The sequence below is a fragment of the Akebia trifoliata genome, chromosome 12, assembly GCF_017979445.1.
Source record: "Akebia trifoliata isolate Shusen 1 chromosome 12, ASM1797944v1, whole genome shotgun sequence".
NCBI classification, from domain to species: domain Eukaryota; kingdom Viridiplantae; phylum Streptophyta; class Magnoliopsida; order Ranunculales; family Lardizabalaceae; genus Akebia; species Akebia trifoliata.
The window spans coordinates 19,388,656-19,405,342 of NC_141386.1; the positions used below are offsets into that span (position 1 = coordinate 19,388,656).

Below are 16,687 nucleotides of genomic sequence, written 5' to 3' on the forward strand. Positions count from 1 at the left end.
GGAAAATTCATATTTGCAAATTTCTAATTTGGAAAATTTCATATTCTTAATTTAGAAGCTTCATAAATTACCAATTTAGAAATTTCACATTCATAATTTTCTAATTTAAAATTTTTTCACAAATTCCTATTCTATTTGATTTGGAAAATATTTGTATAAACTACAAAAATGAGGGTTTTTAGAGGCTTTTTGTTTGGGCGGTTTTGTGAAGTGTCAACAAAGGAGTAGTTTAGGGGCAGTTTCGTTAGAAACGCCTGTGAAGAATGACAATTAGGTATAGTTTCGTTGGAAATGCCTGTGAAGAATGACAAGCACCAGATGAATGGGAGGCGTTTCCATTGGAAACACCTTTGAAGAAGGAAGATACGAAACCCTAAATTGATTGAGCTGATTTTAATGGTAAAAGTCGATGGCAAATTTGTGAACCGCCCTGATAAACCCTAAATTGAGGCTCCTTCTTCCAAAATGCCATTAAAGAGATGAAGAATCGAGACATTTTCAATTTGGCGCCTAGCCTCCATTTTGGCGGTAAGTTCTTCGTTTCTTTTTCTCCTCTCTCCCACTTCCAATATATATCTCCGTTCCATTACAGAATGATCCCATTCTATCACAAATTGTCAAGGGTGAAGAAGAAGAAGAAATGAGGGTTTTTGTTCAAAACCCAAATCTATCAAGAGTTAAAATAGGCAAGTATTTTTTTTTCTTGCAATACAATTGGTTTTGAATGATATTTAATTTTTATTTTTTATCATTAGGGTCCAATGCTGATTCAAATTTAATTTTTTTATTTTTATTTTTCAGAATATATGATTTATAGTATTTGGTTGATACTAGAGAACTAAATCTCCTAAACTTTTGTTCTACTACTCTCTCTCTCTATATATTATGTAAGTAGTCGCCCCTTTTCTCAAACCCTTTCTTGTTCGTTTTTTTATTTAAATTTTTTTATATAATTCTTTTTATTTGCTTATGCTTAATCATCTATTGTTAAAATGTATGAAGTTTTGAGTTTTGGTTGTCCCTATTCGTGTGGTTTTTGGTATAATTTGTAAGGTAGTTTGTGCTGTTTTTATGAAGAAAAATCAGAGGTGTATCCTAACATTAAAATTTTTCATTTCAAGATGAGTATATTTTTTGGTTGTTCCCTTTCTTTGAACATAAGTACTAGAGGAGGAAGAGGTTTATAAAAGAGAGATGGAGAGCGAAAATCCTATGAGAGTAGGATCTTGCTCTTTTGCGGAAGTGGTGGCTAGATCGAGTGATAACGCAGAGGGGGGTCCTCCTTTACTTGATGTTCCTAATCCGAGATCTTAAAAAAAGCCATCGTTATGGCTTGGAGAACCGTCGATCTCTTTCTTGGATGAAGATGTGAAGGCTAGTTCAGAGAAATTCAAGTTCGCTCTGGTAGCAAAGTTTGCAAAGCCTAAAAATGGAGGAAAGCAATTTCGTCCAGGAGTGGAAAGTGTAAGGAAGTTAGTCCGATCATGGAAACTTGCTGGGAATTGCGAAGCTCTAACGCTGGATTTTCGTCATATTCTCCTAAACTTTTCTATCAAATCAGACATGATTTCGATTTGGTTAAAGGAGAGGATTTCTATTGATGGCTTTATGATGAGATTTTTTCAATGGACTCCTCTCTTCTGTCCTTCGGAAAGAGATGATGCATCAATTCCAACTTGGATTTCTTTTCCCAGCATTCCTTTATTCTGTTATGAGGAAGCGAACCTTCGAAATCTAGCCTCGGTGGTGGGTGAAGTCCTTGCTATCAATAGAGCGACCAGTCATGGCACGCGTCTAAATGGGCTAGAGTTTGTGTTCTTCTGGATTTGCTCAAAGAAAATCCAAAGAGAGTTAGGATTACTCATGGGCAATTTGGTTTATGGCAACCAATTGTTTATGAGTCTATCCCTCATTATTGCACCAACTGCTTTAAACTCGGTCATCAGGAATCTTATTGTAAGTTCAAAGTAGGGCTGGTCAAAGAAGTTGTCACAGGGCCTAAGATTCTACAGAAGCAAAATGTGCCTAAGGTAGGGAAGGAATATAGAGAGAAAGCTTAAAGTGTGGCTCTTAATTAATGCCATTATTTCCAAAAAACCTTTGGTCATTCTTGAGGGATCAAAAAAGAAGGAGATTGATCAGGCCGTTCTTGGCAAAGGGAAAGCACCAGCAATGCCCCAGATTTCTTCAGAGGAAGAAAGTGACATGGCAATCAATGATGCTGATGTGGAGATAAGAGAGTATTCAAAAACCAATAAGGCAGTCGATGTGGCAGCTGAGGTGGTACCATTGGATAAACAAACTTTTGAATTTCAAATTCAAAAAACTACGAGGACTGCCCCTTCGCCTCGCCGAACCCAACGCCAAGTCCAGCGCATCAGCCAGTTGGATTAGAGTGAGAACTAATTCAGAAAGAAGCGCAGCTGATTTTGGAGGTAATATTGGAACCAATTAAGGACACTTCCCATCCGATTTTGGAAGTTGTTTTGGAGTCAAATAAGGAGTCTGCTGAGAATCCGATTGTGGATAATAATAATCTTGAAGAGGGAGAGATTTTCGTGCAAGATTCAGGGGAATCTCCTCCGTTACAACGATCTAACCCCAGATATGGATCTCTATCGTCAGTTTTAGAAAGAACACAAGATATTACGAGATCTCTATCGTCAATTTTAGAAAGAACACAAGAAATTACGAATTTGTCACCTAACGGTGCCCAGCCGTTGTTCATAGAGAACCAAGGTGACGCAATTGTAGAAGAAGATACAGAAGAGGATGTAGATGATCTGTCCTCTAGCAATCCTACGGAGCTAGATTACTCCTCTGATTTTGGAAGTACTAAAACCAAGAAACTAATTATTCGCAGACGACGTTCATGGTCCAATCTGGGTCCTCCCAAATGGACGAAGATCGAAGAACAATCTCTAATTTTTGTTTTCTAATGTTTGCTCTAATCTGGAACATAAGAGGAATCAATAATTCTTCGTCTCTTTTAAGACTAAAAAACATGTTAAAAGCTTTAAATACTCTTTTGCTGGCTGTGCTGGAACCTATGTCTAGGAAATACGTTAATTTTGAGACGTTGCAATTTATTCTTAAATCTCGAAATGCGGTCGCTAATGATGTTAATAATCGTGGTTCTATCTGGGTGTTTTGGTTCGATGATCCTTCTAAGTTTCGAGTGTTGCATCAGTCTACGCAATATATCCTTGTTTAGCCGACGAACGTCGAGAACTATGGCATGAATTGAAGGAGCTGCTGGATGCTGATGGACGGCTCCTTATTGTGGGGGACTTTAATACAGTCTTATATCCTGATTAAAAGAAAGGAGGGAGGTTTCCAAACCGTACTTCTATGGAAGATCTAGGAGAATTGGTTGGCGCTCTGAATTTAGTTGAAGCTGGTTTCTCGGGAAACAATTTCACCTGGTGTAATAACCGACAAGGAACAAATCGAATTTGGGCTAGATTAGATAGAGCATTGGTGTCTTCTTCCTGGATTTTAGAATTGGGAAATCCAATGGTATCGAATCTGCCTAGATTGTCATCAGATCAAAGTCCTCTTCATGTTCCATTTTTTAAATCTATTTTGGGTCCAAGACAATTTAGATTTTTGAATTTCTGGGCTGAGTGGGAAGATTTTTTACAAATTGTGAGGGATTCTTGGAATTCTAGAGTGGAAGGAACTCCATTGTATCGGTTATTTTCAAAAATAAAACGTTTGAAGGGGATTCTAAAAGTTTGGAACAAGGAGGTTGTGGGTAACATCCAACAGATTTTGAAGGAAGCAGAAACCAAAGTCCAAGAATATGAAACATGCTTGCTTCTTAAGGTTGGGATCAAAGCCTCTATTTAGAGTGTCAAAAATACAAGGTGGAGCACGCTAAATGGGCAAGCAGTGAGGAGACTTTTTGGAAACAAAAATCTAGAGTATCTTGGCTACAGGAAGATTCAAACTATGAGAAATTCGATTAGAAGAATTAGAAAAGCTGATGGAACAGTTATAGAAGATCCGGAAGAAATTGGTCGTGAGGTGGTCCATGCTTTTAAAGAGCTTCTTAATTCTTCTCATAGTTGCTCTTATAGAAATTTGTTGGAGGGGTTAGATTGTAAAGTAACTTCTTTACAGAATCTTCGGTTGTGTTCTCTCCCTACTGAAAGTGAGGTTATGCAAGCTGTCCAAAGTATGAATGCCCAAGGAGCAGCAGGCCCAAATGGTTTCTCCGGGGTTTTCTATATCAAATGTTGGGACATCATCAAGGAAGATTTATTGAAGGCTCTTACAAATTTTTTCCAGGAAGGCGTCATTTCAAATCCGTCAATGCCACATCTATTGCCTTGATTCCTAAGGTTGAGGTACCTGTTTCCTTTTCAGATTTTAGGCCTATAAGTTTATGCAATTTTTTGTATAAAATTTTCTCTAAAATTTTGGCTTCTAGATTAGGAAAGATTCTTCCCTCCTTGATTTCTCCTGAGCAAGGTGCTTTTGTAAAAAGAAGGAATATTTATGATAATATTGTGTTGGCCCATAAAGTTTTAGATGACCTTAACTTGACAGCTAGAGGAAATAATTTGGCGATGAAAATCGATATGAAAAAAGCTTTTGATAGGCTTGAGTGGCCTTTCTTGATGACAGTTCTTTCCAAGATGGGGTTTTAAGGAGAATTTCTGAAATTGATTTACGGATGCCTGCAGAGTGTGTCCTACTCGGTGTTAGTAAATGGGTGTTCTTATGGTTTCTTTGGAGGCAGTCGTGGTCTAAGACAAGGAGATCCATTATCTCCTAGTCTTTTTATCCTTACGGAGGAGGCTCTAAGTGTGGGGTTGAATAATCTTGTGCTTCCTGGGAAAATGGAGAGATTTTCAGTTTAAAAAAAAAGGTGTAGCTCTAAGCCATCTTTTATTTGCGGATGATTTAATTATTTTCTCTAAAGCCACTACTAAGTCTCTTAAGGCTATTAAAGATTTTTTGGAATCCTATGAACATGCCTCGGGTCAGCAAGTCAGCTTAGAAAAGAGTAATTTTTTTGTGGCAAATCATGTGGAACAAAGGAGAATTGTTCTTATTAAGAAAATTCTGGGTTTTCCTAAGGGTTCTTTACCTACCAATTACTTGGGCGTTCCCCTATTTTTTGATAGAATAACGATAGATATGTGTAGGGGTTTGGTTTCCAAGATTTCGAGGAAGATGATGGGTTGGAAGTCTAATCTTCTTTTAGAGGGAGGACGTTTAACTTTGCTCTCACATGTACTTGCCTCCATCTCAGTGTACCTTATTTCGATCCTACCTATTCCGAAGTCTATTTCAGACTCTTTGGAGTCATGCTTTACTAAGTTCTTTTGGGGAAGTACTGAAGGAAAGAAGAAGAATTATCTTGTGGCATGGCATAAGGTGTGCAAATCAAAGCTAGAAGGTGGGCTAGGTATTAAAACTCTTGCTGAGGTTCATAAAGCGGGTTTAATGAAAATTTGTTGGAGAATGACTAATGAAAAAGGGCTATGGATTGACTATCTTAAGAAAAAGTATGTGAAGGATGGTAATTGGTGGAATCTTTCAAATACGAAAGGCTTGATGATTTGGAGATCTCTTCGGAGTTTTCTTCAACCAACAACTACTTTTTCAAAAAGGTTAATTGGTGATGGTGCATTGACTTCTCTTTTTTTACATAACTAGAGAAGGTCTGTTCCTTTGATTGAACATTATCCGGATGAAAATAAAAAAATTATGGTGAAGGAGGTATGGAGTAAACAGGGATGGAATGTCTCTAAACTTAAAGAGCTAATTCAAAACGAAAATGTTGTGGAAGAGATTCTTGCTTCAAACCTTCAGCAAAATAGGTTTGATATAACAATTTGGATGGCGTCATTATCTGGATTATTTTCATCAAGATCGGCTTGGGATTCAGTGAGAGAAAGGGAAAATGTATCTCAAATCTGCAAGGCTATCTAGAAGGCTCAGGTTCCCACTTAGATGAAGACGTTGGCGTGGAAAATCTTCCATAAAACGTGTCCGGTGGACCAAGTTCGAAAAAAATGGGGAAATTCCATGGCTTCAAGATGTCTGTGTTGTGAAGGTGAGGAAGAATCCATTGATCATCTTTTCTTCCGATGTTCTTTAACTATCAAGGTGTGGAATTTTTTCAGTTGCCATCTTCTAGGTGAGCAAAGCTCTCTACTTAAATGGGGCCTATCGAAAAAATTGCAATTTGGTATTGTTGCTGGTATGATTCCTTGGGTAAGTTGTTGGAACATATGGTTAGCAAGGAATGGATACATCTTTGATAGAAGGATGCCTTCTGCCCAAGTAGTTATAAACAATTGCCTGAAATGTATAAAGGAACTTGAGGAGCATCAAATGTTCAAGCTTTCTTCTTCAAAGGAGGCAATTTGAAAACTTGAAGACATTGGAATTTATAAGAAAGCGATTCCTTGTCGATGTATTGTCAAAATCTGCTGGGAAAAACCGCCTCCAGGATGGTTCAAACTCAATACCAATGGTTCAGTTAGAGGTAATCCGGGTATCTCAAGAGGAGGTGCTATACTTTGTGATGAACACGAAGATCTTGTGGAAGTAGGGCATTGGGTCTTCGGAGTAGCGACGAATAATATTGCAGAAAATAAAGCTTTGGTTGTTGCATTGGAAAGCTTTGACTTAGCTGGAAAAAAACTAATTATAGAAATGGACTCATCGATCATAGTATCGGGTCTTGCAAGTCAGGTCGTTTCTTGGAAGCTAGAACAATGGGTGCACAAGGCAAGGACAACGATATCGAAACTTGAAGCCCGAGTAAATCATGTCTGGAGAGAAGCGAATGCTGATGCAGACTCCCTTGCTGCTGTAGTAGTTCATAGCCAACAATCTTTAATGTTTAAAAGGGTTACTGACTTACCTCTAAATGTTAAAAATGCTTATTCTGGAGATAAGCTTGTTATTCCGTAATTTCGTTATGTAATTCGCTAGGGGTCTGCCCTATGTATATTTGTAAACTTTGTTATTTTATTTCCATTTTTACCTGTTTATATGGACCATGAGTTTTCCTCTACAAATATGTCGAGTACTGTTTTATTTTGGAGGTAAAAGATTATCTTGGTTTCAATGGTGACATGTGGATTAATCTTTGTAATGTTTGAAGAATGTGTTTTAATCTTTAATTCTGGTGTGATAAATAATTTAGGAAATTGGGGTGTAATAATTTAAAGTTGGGTACCAATAGTAACTCTCTAAAAGTATGAGTCCAACTAGCCTTACTAAGTTAGTAAGGATTTCACCCTTAATATGATGCTCTAGGGTTAGAGATGACAATATTTTATCAATTTTGAAAAAAATTCCCAAGAAAATAAATTATTTTTCATCGTTGGATTTTAATTTTAAATTTGGGAATTAGGTGGAAGTTCACTACCCGTCAATTGTAAAAACGTTAGATCAAGTCCAAAAGAAAATGTAATTTTTTATTTTTATTTTTGTTTTTTTGTTTTTTTTGAGAGGTCGAGGGGGGGGGGGGGTGGTGTTCCTTGGAATCTAGAAGGTTGTGGTATTGGATTGCTAATGTGGTATGTCGTGGTGATGGTGGTGGTGGTGGATGGGATGTTGCAATCTTAAGTAGGGGGTTTTTAATTGTCTGATTTGAGCATATGCAATGCCCAATTATCACCAAACAAGGTGGTTCACTGATTACTGGCCCCTAAAACCCTAATGGTATTGCAGCTTCTAGCTATGTAATAATAGTAAAATGTGAATTGGATGTCTTCAATTCAATATGGGGCCCAAAAATTCATGGGTAGTTGCAAGTGGGGCCTTTTTGAGGGGTACTTTTCCATTAAGAAATTTTCACTATTTTCCTCAAGTAAACTTCCATATCAGGTTTTCCTTCTTACTTTGTGACTATGGTTTGAGACCCCTATATAAGCCATCGTTTCAGGTAATATTTTGTAAGATCTTGATCATTGTTGCTTCTGAATGTAACTGTTTAATCACATAAATTTGTCGTGTGTGAATGTGATTGTTTTCTTATTGTTTCTCTTGTTCGCATTACCATTGATTATGGTTGATCCTCAACTTCCACAATAATAACCTAATCATTTTACCTAGCAAAAATAGGGGTATTTTTTTAATATGAAAACTCCACAATTTCCTTTCCAAGTAAACTTCTGTGTAATTGTTTTGCTTGTTTCTAACATAGGCCACCTTCATGGTGAACTACATGCATATCTGTGCAACAATAACTCAATCAGAAACTAAATGAATATTTGGATCAGCAACCCAATCCAAACTAAGCTAAACCAAGTCAAGTTTACTCCTTTTGTATTTTGTAAATCAATTGAAGTTGAATCCTCAAGATTACACTTTCCAAAAACAACACAAGAACTCCATAACAATATTAGAAGCATGACAATTAAACCCCAGCTAGCATACCCATTCCAATCATGATTCTACTTTGAGTTGTCCCTTACTTTCTAAAAGTCTTGAAACTGAAGTAGAGGTGGTGAATGATGAGAGTCAATAGCATATATTCTTCAATTTCATCTTTAGCGGAGCATTATGGAGAGAGTTATTTGGAAGGAAAGTTCTTCGATTTTATTCCATTGTTAGGATGGGATCTAGTCCGGGTGAAGAGATTTAGAAATAAGAAGTGGGAGGCCTTCTAGAAGACTCATATTCCGATAAAGATGAAAATCTTTGCTTGAAAATTCCTTCATGGAGTTTGCCCAGACGATCAAAATCGAAAGAAATGGGGAATGAATTTCGCTTCTTGATGTCCTTGTTATAACCAAGAGGAATTAATACAACATTTGTTATTTTGATGTTCTTTTTCTATGAAAATCTGGAGCTTCTTCAGCATTATAGTTTTGGGTTTAGTGCCTTCTATTAACGTCCACTCTATTTGCAAGTGGGATCGTTCTGAAAAATAATTTCAGGTTGTAGCTTGAATGACACTTTGGATTGTGATATTGTGCATATGGTGTGAAAGGGACTATATGATTTTTTAGGACAAAAAAGAAGAAATCTAAGTGATCATTCAAAAATGTTGTAGATGGCTTCAAGAGTCGGCGTTAGTCTCTGAGTATAGAAGTCTTATTTCCTATTTGAGGAGAAGACGTCTAATGGACCTTGGTATCTCATGGAAGGTTGTTATTCCAAGGACGTTGAAGTTTTTGCGTTGGATAAAACCGCCTTTGGGCTGGTTGAAGCTGAATATAGATAACGCTTCAAATGATGTATGCTTTTCATCGAGATACAAGTGAGAATCATCATCCCATGTTTTCCTCCCTCAATTTCCGCTCAAGAAACCAGTGGACTCCTCTCTCATGAAACCATGAAAGGAAGTAGGCTGAACTAACTTGGAGTCTATAAAAGGGGAAGATGAATGAACAAAAAGGGCTGGAAATCTTTTTCCTTCTCTCTCTCTTGCTCGCTCGCTCTCTCTCTCTCTTTTATCAATGTGGGTTTAGTGTATGTTGGAAGCCATTGTTATTGGAATTCAATAAACAAAAAAATGAAGAAAAATTTTAATTGCATTCATCTCTCTCAGTTGATCTTACAACTTGGAAATCTTGAAGGAAAAAACACCATATCTTATTGTCTATTTATTCTTTGGAAGGAAGAAAGTAATAAGGTACTTCTTATTATCTTTCATTTAAAAATGATTCTAATGAAAGATAGTAACTGCATACACATTGTTGAGTGTTGATTTCATTATAACTAGTGGACTATTGACATTTTCATTTTTAACATCTCTTGAGTTTTGCCTTTTTTCTTTTCTTTTTTTTTTAAATTTCTTTTTGAGTATACTGCTTATTACAAGTTTGTTCAAAGTCCTCAATGAATTAGAACTTATATTGAACAATGTTTGTGAACTTGTTTGTCTATTTATTTATTTTAACTGCTTTAAATGTCCAAAGGCTGTTTTTATGTGGTTGATTTGATGTCATAGAAATTTTATTTTGGGGGAATTATTTTTGTAGTGTGAATATTGATCATTGGTAATTACTTTCACACTTGAAACATTTTTTTTTTCAGATTAGTTTTGGAGTATTAAAACGGTCTGTATTTTATGACTTGCTTTGGCGTATGGACCGAATTTATGCTGTAAAAAAATAGATTTTTGGGATTGTTGTGTGAATATTAGGAATCAGATTTTTGAGACTACTTTGACATTACAAAAATTGATTTGTTATAGTAATGCTTTTAATGTCAAAAAGTTGTTTTTAGGGGCTGGTTTGGCATCATAAAAAACTGATTTTGGGAGACTGTTCATGTAATTTTTTTTTTCAGGACTGATTTTAGGAAGATAGAACTTGATCTCATGGGATGGTTTTGGTGTTCTAAAAACTGTTTTTTACTGATTTCATCCTAGTAAAACCAAATTCATAGGAGGCAAACCCTAACTAAATTGAGGGCTCAAATATATTGCTTGACAAACCTACTGATGCAAAAAAGCAGGGCAGCATGATCCTTCTTGATATTTTCTCATAGAAGTAATGGGCTGATGTTATTTTATTATTTGCTTTACCGTCAGATTGATAGTCTTTCCAAAGATCTAACAAAATGCTAATTTTCCTTTTTGTAGGATGTATTTTGAAGTGATTTAAGGGATCCCTCTTCTATAGACTATAGTGAATCTATATTTGACTGGCTTAGAAACTTGAGGGATGAGGCACTTGAAAAATGGGAATGGATTCTATCCAGTGAATTATAAAAGAAGCAAAAAAGCCTTTTTTGGGAATGTGGCGAAACCTAACCTGCCTCATTTCAAGGCTGTTGAAATACTTAAGGTTTGGTTTTATGCCTTGGCCTTTCAACTTGAGGCTGGATATCTCTATTGTCACCAGGTATGTGATCATCTTGCCTTGTTTAATGTTTTAACTCACAAACTCAAGAAAAAGAATGAGGGTTTAAATGGATGTATGGGATGCAACCCTTTCCTACCCTCATGGTAATTTAATTAGAAGTAGAATATCTTTTGATGCTATTGGGCAATTAATTCCTGAATTCCACAGGCCACTATGAGCTGTATGAACATAAATTTTTTTTTCATATGATAAGCTAGCTGTGGAGCCCATCCAATAAGCTAAAGAGGGGGTTCAATTTGGTTCAATCAAGGTCGTAGGCTGGAAAGTTTCAGCCCCTTGGGCTGATTCTATTATCCTTCATGAACATGTATCAATAGGATGACAACAGCCTGGGAAACAATGAATAAACCTGAATGATCCAAGGAACTTTGATCAAATAATTGTGGAAAATTTTGACCCATCTTTTTAGCAACAAAACTGTTTGATATTTCTCAAACCAGGCCATAGAGCTTGTTTTGGGACTGATAATGCCTCTCCTCATTTGCAAGTGAAATGTGGTACCTTGTCTAAGGTTTCTCACACATGTTGACCATGACTGGTTAGGAACTGGGAAGACATGCTTTACATCCATTTGAAACAAAGTGTTACTTAGACCCCGATGATCTTTCAAAAAAGAAAAGATAAAGGTATTGCTAAGATATCGTTACTGCCACCATTTTAGAGTGAATCATGTGGAGTTGTTCCCACACACTTGCATGTGTCCTTGTGGTACTTGTCTTTTTTTTTTTTTTTTTTAAAGAAGCAGAAGGAAGAGTGAGGGTCTCTAATCATTCCCTTTGGCTTTTCATATTGATATAATTTTCTTTTTAACAAGTGAAAGGAAGAAAATGAAAAGATAAAAAGGAAGAGAAAATTCTATGTGCCTTACCTGCTGTTTGCATCCCATATGGAAAGGACAAATTTAGACTCATTTTTGCAATAGAATCTTTGCCGACACTGTTATCAGCTTTCTACCCGAAAGGGTCAGGAAACACATTTGAGAGGAATACATTGAAATAATTTCTTTGATTTATTGTAACTTATAAGCAATGATGATATCTCTATTTTGAATTATATGTAATTAGTATACAACAATATAGACTTGGATTGGAAGCTGTCATTAAAAGATGTGCTCAAATTTTTCATGTTAATTCTTACAAGAGAAGAAGAGATCCGGGAGAGATGGAGGAGTTATTCCACAAATTATGAAACGAGGACCACCAAAGAGACTAGGGGATAGCAAGAGATATAAGGGAGATTTAAGGGCACACATACTTCTATAGAATTAGGGTTTTTGAAATTACTTCAACAAAGGTGAAAATAGGTAGGACCTTAGAACTGGATGATATTCCAATAAAAGTATGGAAATGCATGATAAGTTTTAAATTGTCATGGTTAACTTCGATATTCATTATTCAATAATATTTTAAAGACAAGATACCGAATGAATGGAGGAAAATAATTGTAGTAAGCTATAAGAATAAAGGAGACATTTAGAGTTGTATCAACTATTCAAGTATTAAAAATATGAGCAACATCGTGGAACTAAGAAAGAGTGATTTAACGGTTAAGACAAGAAAAGAATATATTACAAAATCAATTTGGTTTTATAATGTGTAGGTCAACCATCAAAACAATCTTTCTACACAGATAAATGATAGAGAAGTATAAAAAGGAGAACAAATTAAACTTCATATTATTTTTATTTTCTTAGAGAAAGCATATGAAAAAATACCCAAAAAACTAATTTGGTGGGTATTGGGAAGGAAAGGAATACCAAATGGATATATTCATATGTATGTGAGTGTTGTAACTAGTGTGAGGAAAAATGGAGATGTGAGGAATGAGTTTCCAAATACAATTGATATACATTAGGGATCGACTTTGAGCTTGTATCGTTTGCTCTAGTTATAGATGGCGTAATTGTTCTAATTCAAGATCACGTAACTTGGTGTATGTTCTTTGAGGTGGTGTATCTTATTTGTGGCTGAGGCTAGAGCAACATAAAACTAGAATTATGAAGAGAGATGTTAGAGTCCTAGGGCTTTATGATAAGAAGAACAGAGATCGATTATGTGGAGTATAATAGTCAAATTAAAAGGAAGATTTTATGGGACGGTGCTGAGACCAGCAAATAAATTGAGTGTAATAGAGATGAGAATGTTGAGATGGATGAGTGAAAACATTAGAAAATATAAAATTAGAAAAAAAAAACGTATGAGAGAAAATGTAGGAGTATTTTCCAGTAGATGATAAATAGGGTGTTTTCTATGATGGCCTATTACAACCTAATTATAAGAAATATACATGTTGAAGGTCCTGAAAGAGCTAAAGGAAAACCTAAAAGAACTTTGAAGGTAGAAAATGAAAAAAGATATGAACTTATTCTCAATAACGGAGGACTTTTTTTCATAGAGAGTAGAATGGAGGAACAAGATTTGCTTAGCCACTCCTAATCTTTGGGATAAGGCTTTGTTGTCATTTTTTCTCACCTATTTTTGTATTCTTCCTCATATTTTTCTTGGTCAAAGATTGATGTTGTGCACTTGTGTCTTTTAGAACTTGTTCATCAGTTAATATAGTTGGTTGACATGGTCATTACAGGGAGATTGCAAGCATATAATCGTGATTAGGGACATGAGGTTGATCCACCCAGAAGACGTGTAGAATAGGGCAACTTATCCAATACTCACATTCCAACTAAAAACACGTTTTCAAAAATGTTCTGCCTGCAGGATTTATCGAGCTACAAAGGTAATGGTGGATGATAAGTGGTCCCAAGAAAATCCATGATATTTCTGTGATAACTACTATTACCTACTTCACTACACAGAAGATTGGTGTGCGTATCTTCTTGTAAACTAATTTGTGTATATGCTTATTATGTGTTTATATCTGTACATAAATGATAAGTAAATACTTGTTAGAACTGATACTATGATCTATCAATGATATTATTGCTCTTTTTCTTAGATTTGGATTTTGTAGGAATCTTTCTAATGCATCATTGGGAGGATTCCTTGCACCAGGATTAGGCTTATTGTCCTCCCTGCAAGAAGTATATGCAATTTTTTTTCAACATTTTACAAAGAAATAGGTTTTATGCCATGTTTCAGTATTGTTTTTTTTGTTAAATGTAAATGAGGGTAGGAAGCTAGGTCAATGGAGTGTTATTTTGCAAAATTCTGCATAATAACAATCTTCTTGGGACAATACCTAAAGAATTTGGCATATTGAAAAGTCTCAAGGTCTAGGATTTGGGAATGAATCAACTATTACTATCGATTCCTCTGCATATTGGAAACTTGACCAGCAATATGAAAATGTAGATGGATTTTGGTTATGGATCATCTAAAATTATTTTCTATAGTTTATTTTTGCTTTCTCTGACTTGTACAACTTGAATTTTGTTGTAGACACCTTCAATCTAATAGAGTGAATGGGAGTGTGCCTCCCAGGCTTGGTAATTTTAGAAACCTTGTTGAACTTTTGCTGGATAGGAATAAACTTTAAGAAACTATTCGAAGCGATAATAACTCAAGTTTGACATCTTACATGCATGGGATGTAAGTATATTCTTCTTGCATTCTTGTCTTATGAGAAGAATTCCATTTGGTGATTGTGCATTAGTAATGCTATATAATGATCATTGATTGTTTTTCTTTCATAAAATTTGCTTATGGAAATCTGATTCTTCAAGCTAGAATAAGTTAGGGATGATGTGCACATAGAAGATAGGGGTGGGATCAATGGAGCATCACATCTAGGTTGGTTGATAGCGACATAGTGCTGAGAGGGACAATTTAAATAGAAAGGTGAAGAGCATTTGGTGGTGGTTGGTAAAAGTATTGGTAAAGCTATTGAGAAGGTACAAGAGGTTGCAACTGCTAAGACTAAATGTGATACCATATAGATGAGGCCTATAGATGAATGTTTGCATGGACTGCATAATCTTTTAGATCATTCAATAGCAATTCAGCATTTAAGTAAAATGTGTTTCAACAAATGAGTTTTTTTTTTTTTGGTATTGCTCTGGGAATAAGATTAAAGGGGTCATATCAATCATGGTCAATAGTTTTAGTTTGGTCGTCTCGCTGAAAAAATGATGGAGGTATAAGAAAAGTTTGTGTTCCTTTTAACTCAAAGATTGGCCACATGGGACAATGGGAGGTTGTTTCATTGTTAGTCAGAAGTTGTTAATGTTGTAAGGGATAGGCAGGAGGGAAGGGTAGGTAATTTATGAAGAAGGGAGTAAATATAGTAATTTCCGTGGTTTTAAATTTCTTACTATCTTGGAATGCTTTGGCCAAGGTATTCTAGTTTTGGCCAGAGCTCCATTTTCTACTTGATAAACTTAAACTTTTGAGAGTGGTTTTTTTTTTTTTTTTTCACCTTGTACAAGAAGCAAAATATACAGGTATGAATGCTTAAAATGAGCTTTAGATTTTTTATTTGAAAGAACAACTAGTAAATTTTTTATTTGAATTAGACATTTTCCTTAATCTTTATTTGGGTTTCCATTTATTTATGCTTGTATAATGGTCTTGAACAACAGGCAACCCCTGGTTGCCTTTATAAATGTTGGATGCTACTACCTGTTTAGACTGCCTATTGGTGCCTTTCTTAAAAAGTTCAACCTCAACATTTAGGTAAGGCACCAAACCTCAAGTTTCCTATTATAATCATCAAAATCTTACGAATGTATCAGTTTGTATAAGTTTTAGGTTTTATTTAAAATTTACACTTTGAAATTGCTTTCTATTCTTATTCAATTAGAAATATTTGTGCTTGTTTGTTACAGATTTTGGCAATGCTAACCAATGATGAGAAGCATGTATGTTATGGTCAAGAAATGGCATTGGGTTAGTTGACCTTTCACACTTTCTATTTCCCTTGGTGGTAAATTTTGAAGGTATTTATGTAGTATACATCCATTCCTTGAAATTGTAAATTTTACAATCATGCATTTAGTTTTCATATATTTACAAGAAAATCTGGGCATATGTGTTTCTACTTGGTTCATGTGTTTGATGCATTTTGGATATATGTGTATTTATGACTTAATGAGTCTACACTAACTCTTTATTTGATTTGCAGGTGTTTCTCTATTGAAAATTACTACTCTAGCAGGAATCAATTTGCATTGCAACCTTACGCTCACATATTAGATATGTTACATGACTTTTATAGTATTTGTTTAGATGTTGATTATGTATCTATGAATATTTACTGATTGCAGGTAGTGCATTATGGTGTTCATAATTAACTATGGGAGTACAACAATGTCGGAAGATGTCATTTGAGTAGTTGATTCTATATTTACAAGGTTAGTGTTTCAATTAGTACTAGGTTTGTCACTATAAGAACTAACCCTTGTATGTTTTGTAATGTGAATATTGTGTTTTATTCTAATTATGGTGTGATAATTAATTGAAGTATAATAAGTAAAATGTGGGGTGCCAATACCATTTCTTACGAAATTGAAATGTAATAAGTGAAATTTGGGGTGTCAATAGTAGCTCTTTCCTTTATATAATTGCAGGTTTTATTTTGGAACGAAAATTTTAATAAAATGTTTTTACAACATTAGAGGCAATTTTGAAACGCTTAAAATAATATTTATTTTAAAGATATTTATTATTAGAGGCGGTTTTCAAACTATCTCTAAAAATATAAAAACCGCCCTTAAATAACATTAAGTAAATTGCTATTATTAAAGACGGTTTTCAATCAGTCTTTAAAAATATAAAAACCACCCTTAAATCACATTATTTATAGGCGTTTTTAAAATCGCCCTTAAATTGCAATGATTAGAGGTGATTTCCAAACAACCTTTAAAAATATAGAAACCGCCCTTAAAT

At 35.1% G+C, this 16,687-nt stretch overlaps 1 protein-coding gene across 2 annotated transcripts; it reads left to right on the plus strand.

Annotated features, from left to right (window-relative positions):
- The first annotated feature begins 229 nt into the window (after positions 1-229).
- On the plus strand, positions 230-16,394 carry LOC147389022 (uncharacterized). Of its 2 annotated transcripts, XR_015170378.1 has the most exons (5): positions 241-528; positions 10,565-10,826; positions 13,431-13,580; positions 15,628-15,688; positions 15,924-16,394. XR_015170378.1 is itself a non-coding variant. In XM_086417481.1 (4 exons), the coding sequence occupies exons 2-4, from the start codon at positions 10,647-10,649 to the stop codon at positions 15,992-15,994; spliced, it is 312 nt and encodes a 103-aa protein (XP_086273607.1). In that variant the 5' UTR covers positions 230-528; positions 10,565-10,646; the 3' UTR covers positions 15,995-16,394. The 2 variants fall into 2 exon arrangements, 1 of the variants encoding a protein (XP_086273607.1); XM_086417481.1 differs by lacking the exon at positions 13,431-13,580 and having other exon boundaries at positions 230-528.
- The last annotated feature ends 293 nt before the right edge of the window (positions 16,395-16,687 follow it).

What these genes read in the sequence shown, in the direction of transcription:
- LOC147389022 (XM_086417481.1), top strand. Translation starts at nt 10,647, where the DNA reads ATGAGGCACTTGAAAAATGGGAATGGATTCTATCCAGTGAATTATAAA. An exon ending in GATATCTCTATTGTCACCAG is followed by an intron (nt 10,827 to 15,627) that starts GTATGTGATCAT and finishes TGTTTGTTACAG; the next exon opens with ATTTTGGCAATGCTAACCAA. An exon ending in TGGTCAAGAAATGGCATTGG is followed by an intron (nt 15,689 to 15,923) that starts GTTAGTTGACCT and finishes TTTGATTTGCAG; the next exon opens with GTGTTTCTCTATTGAAAATT.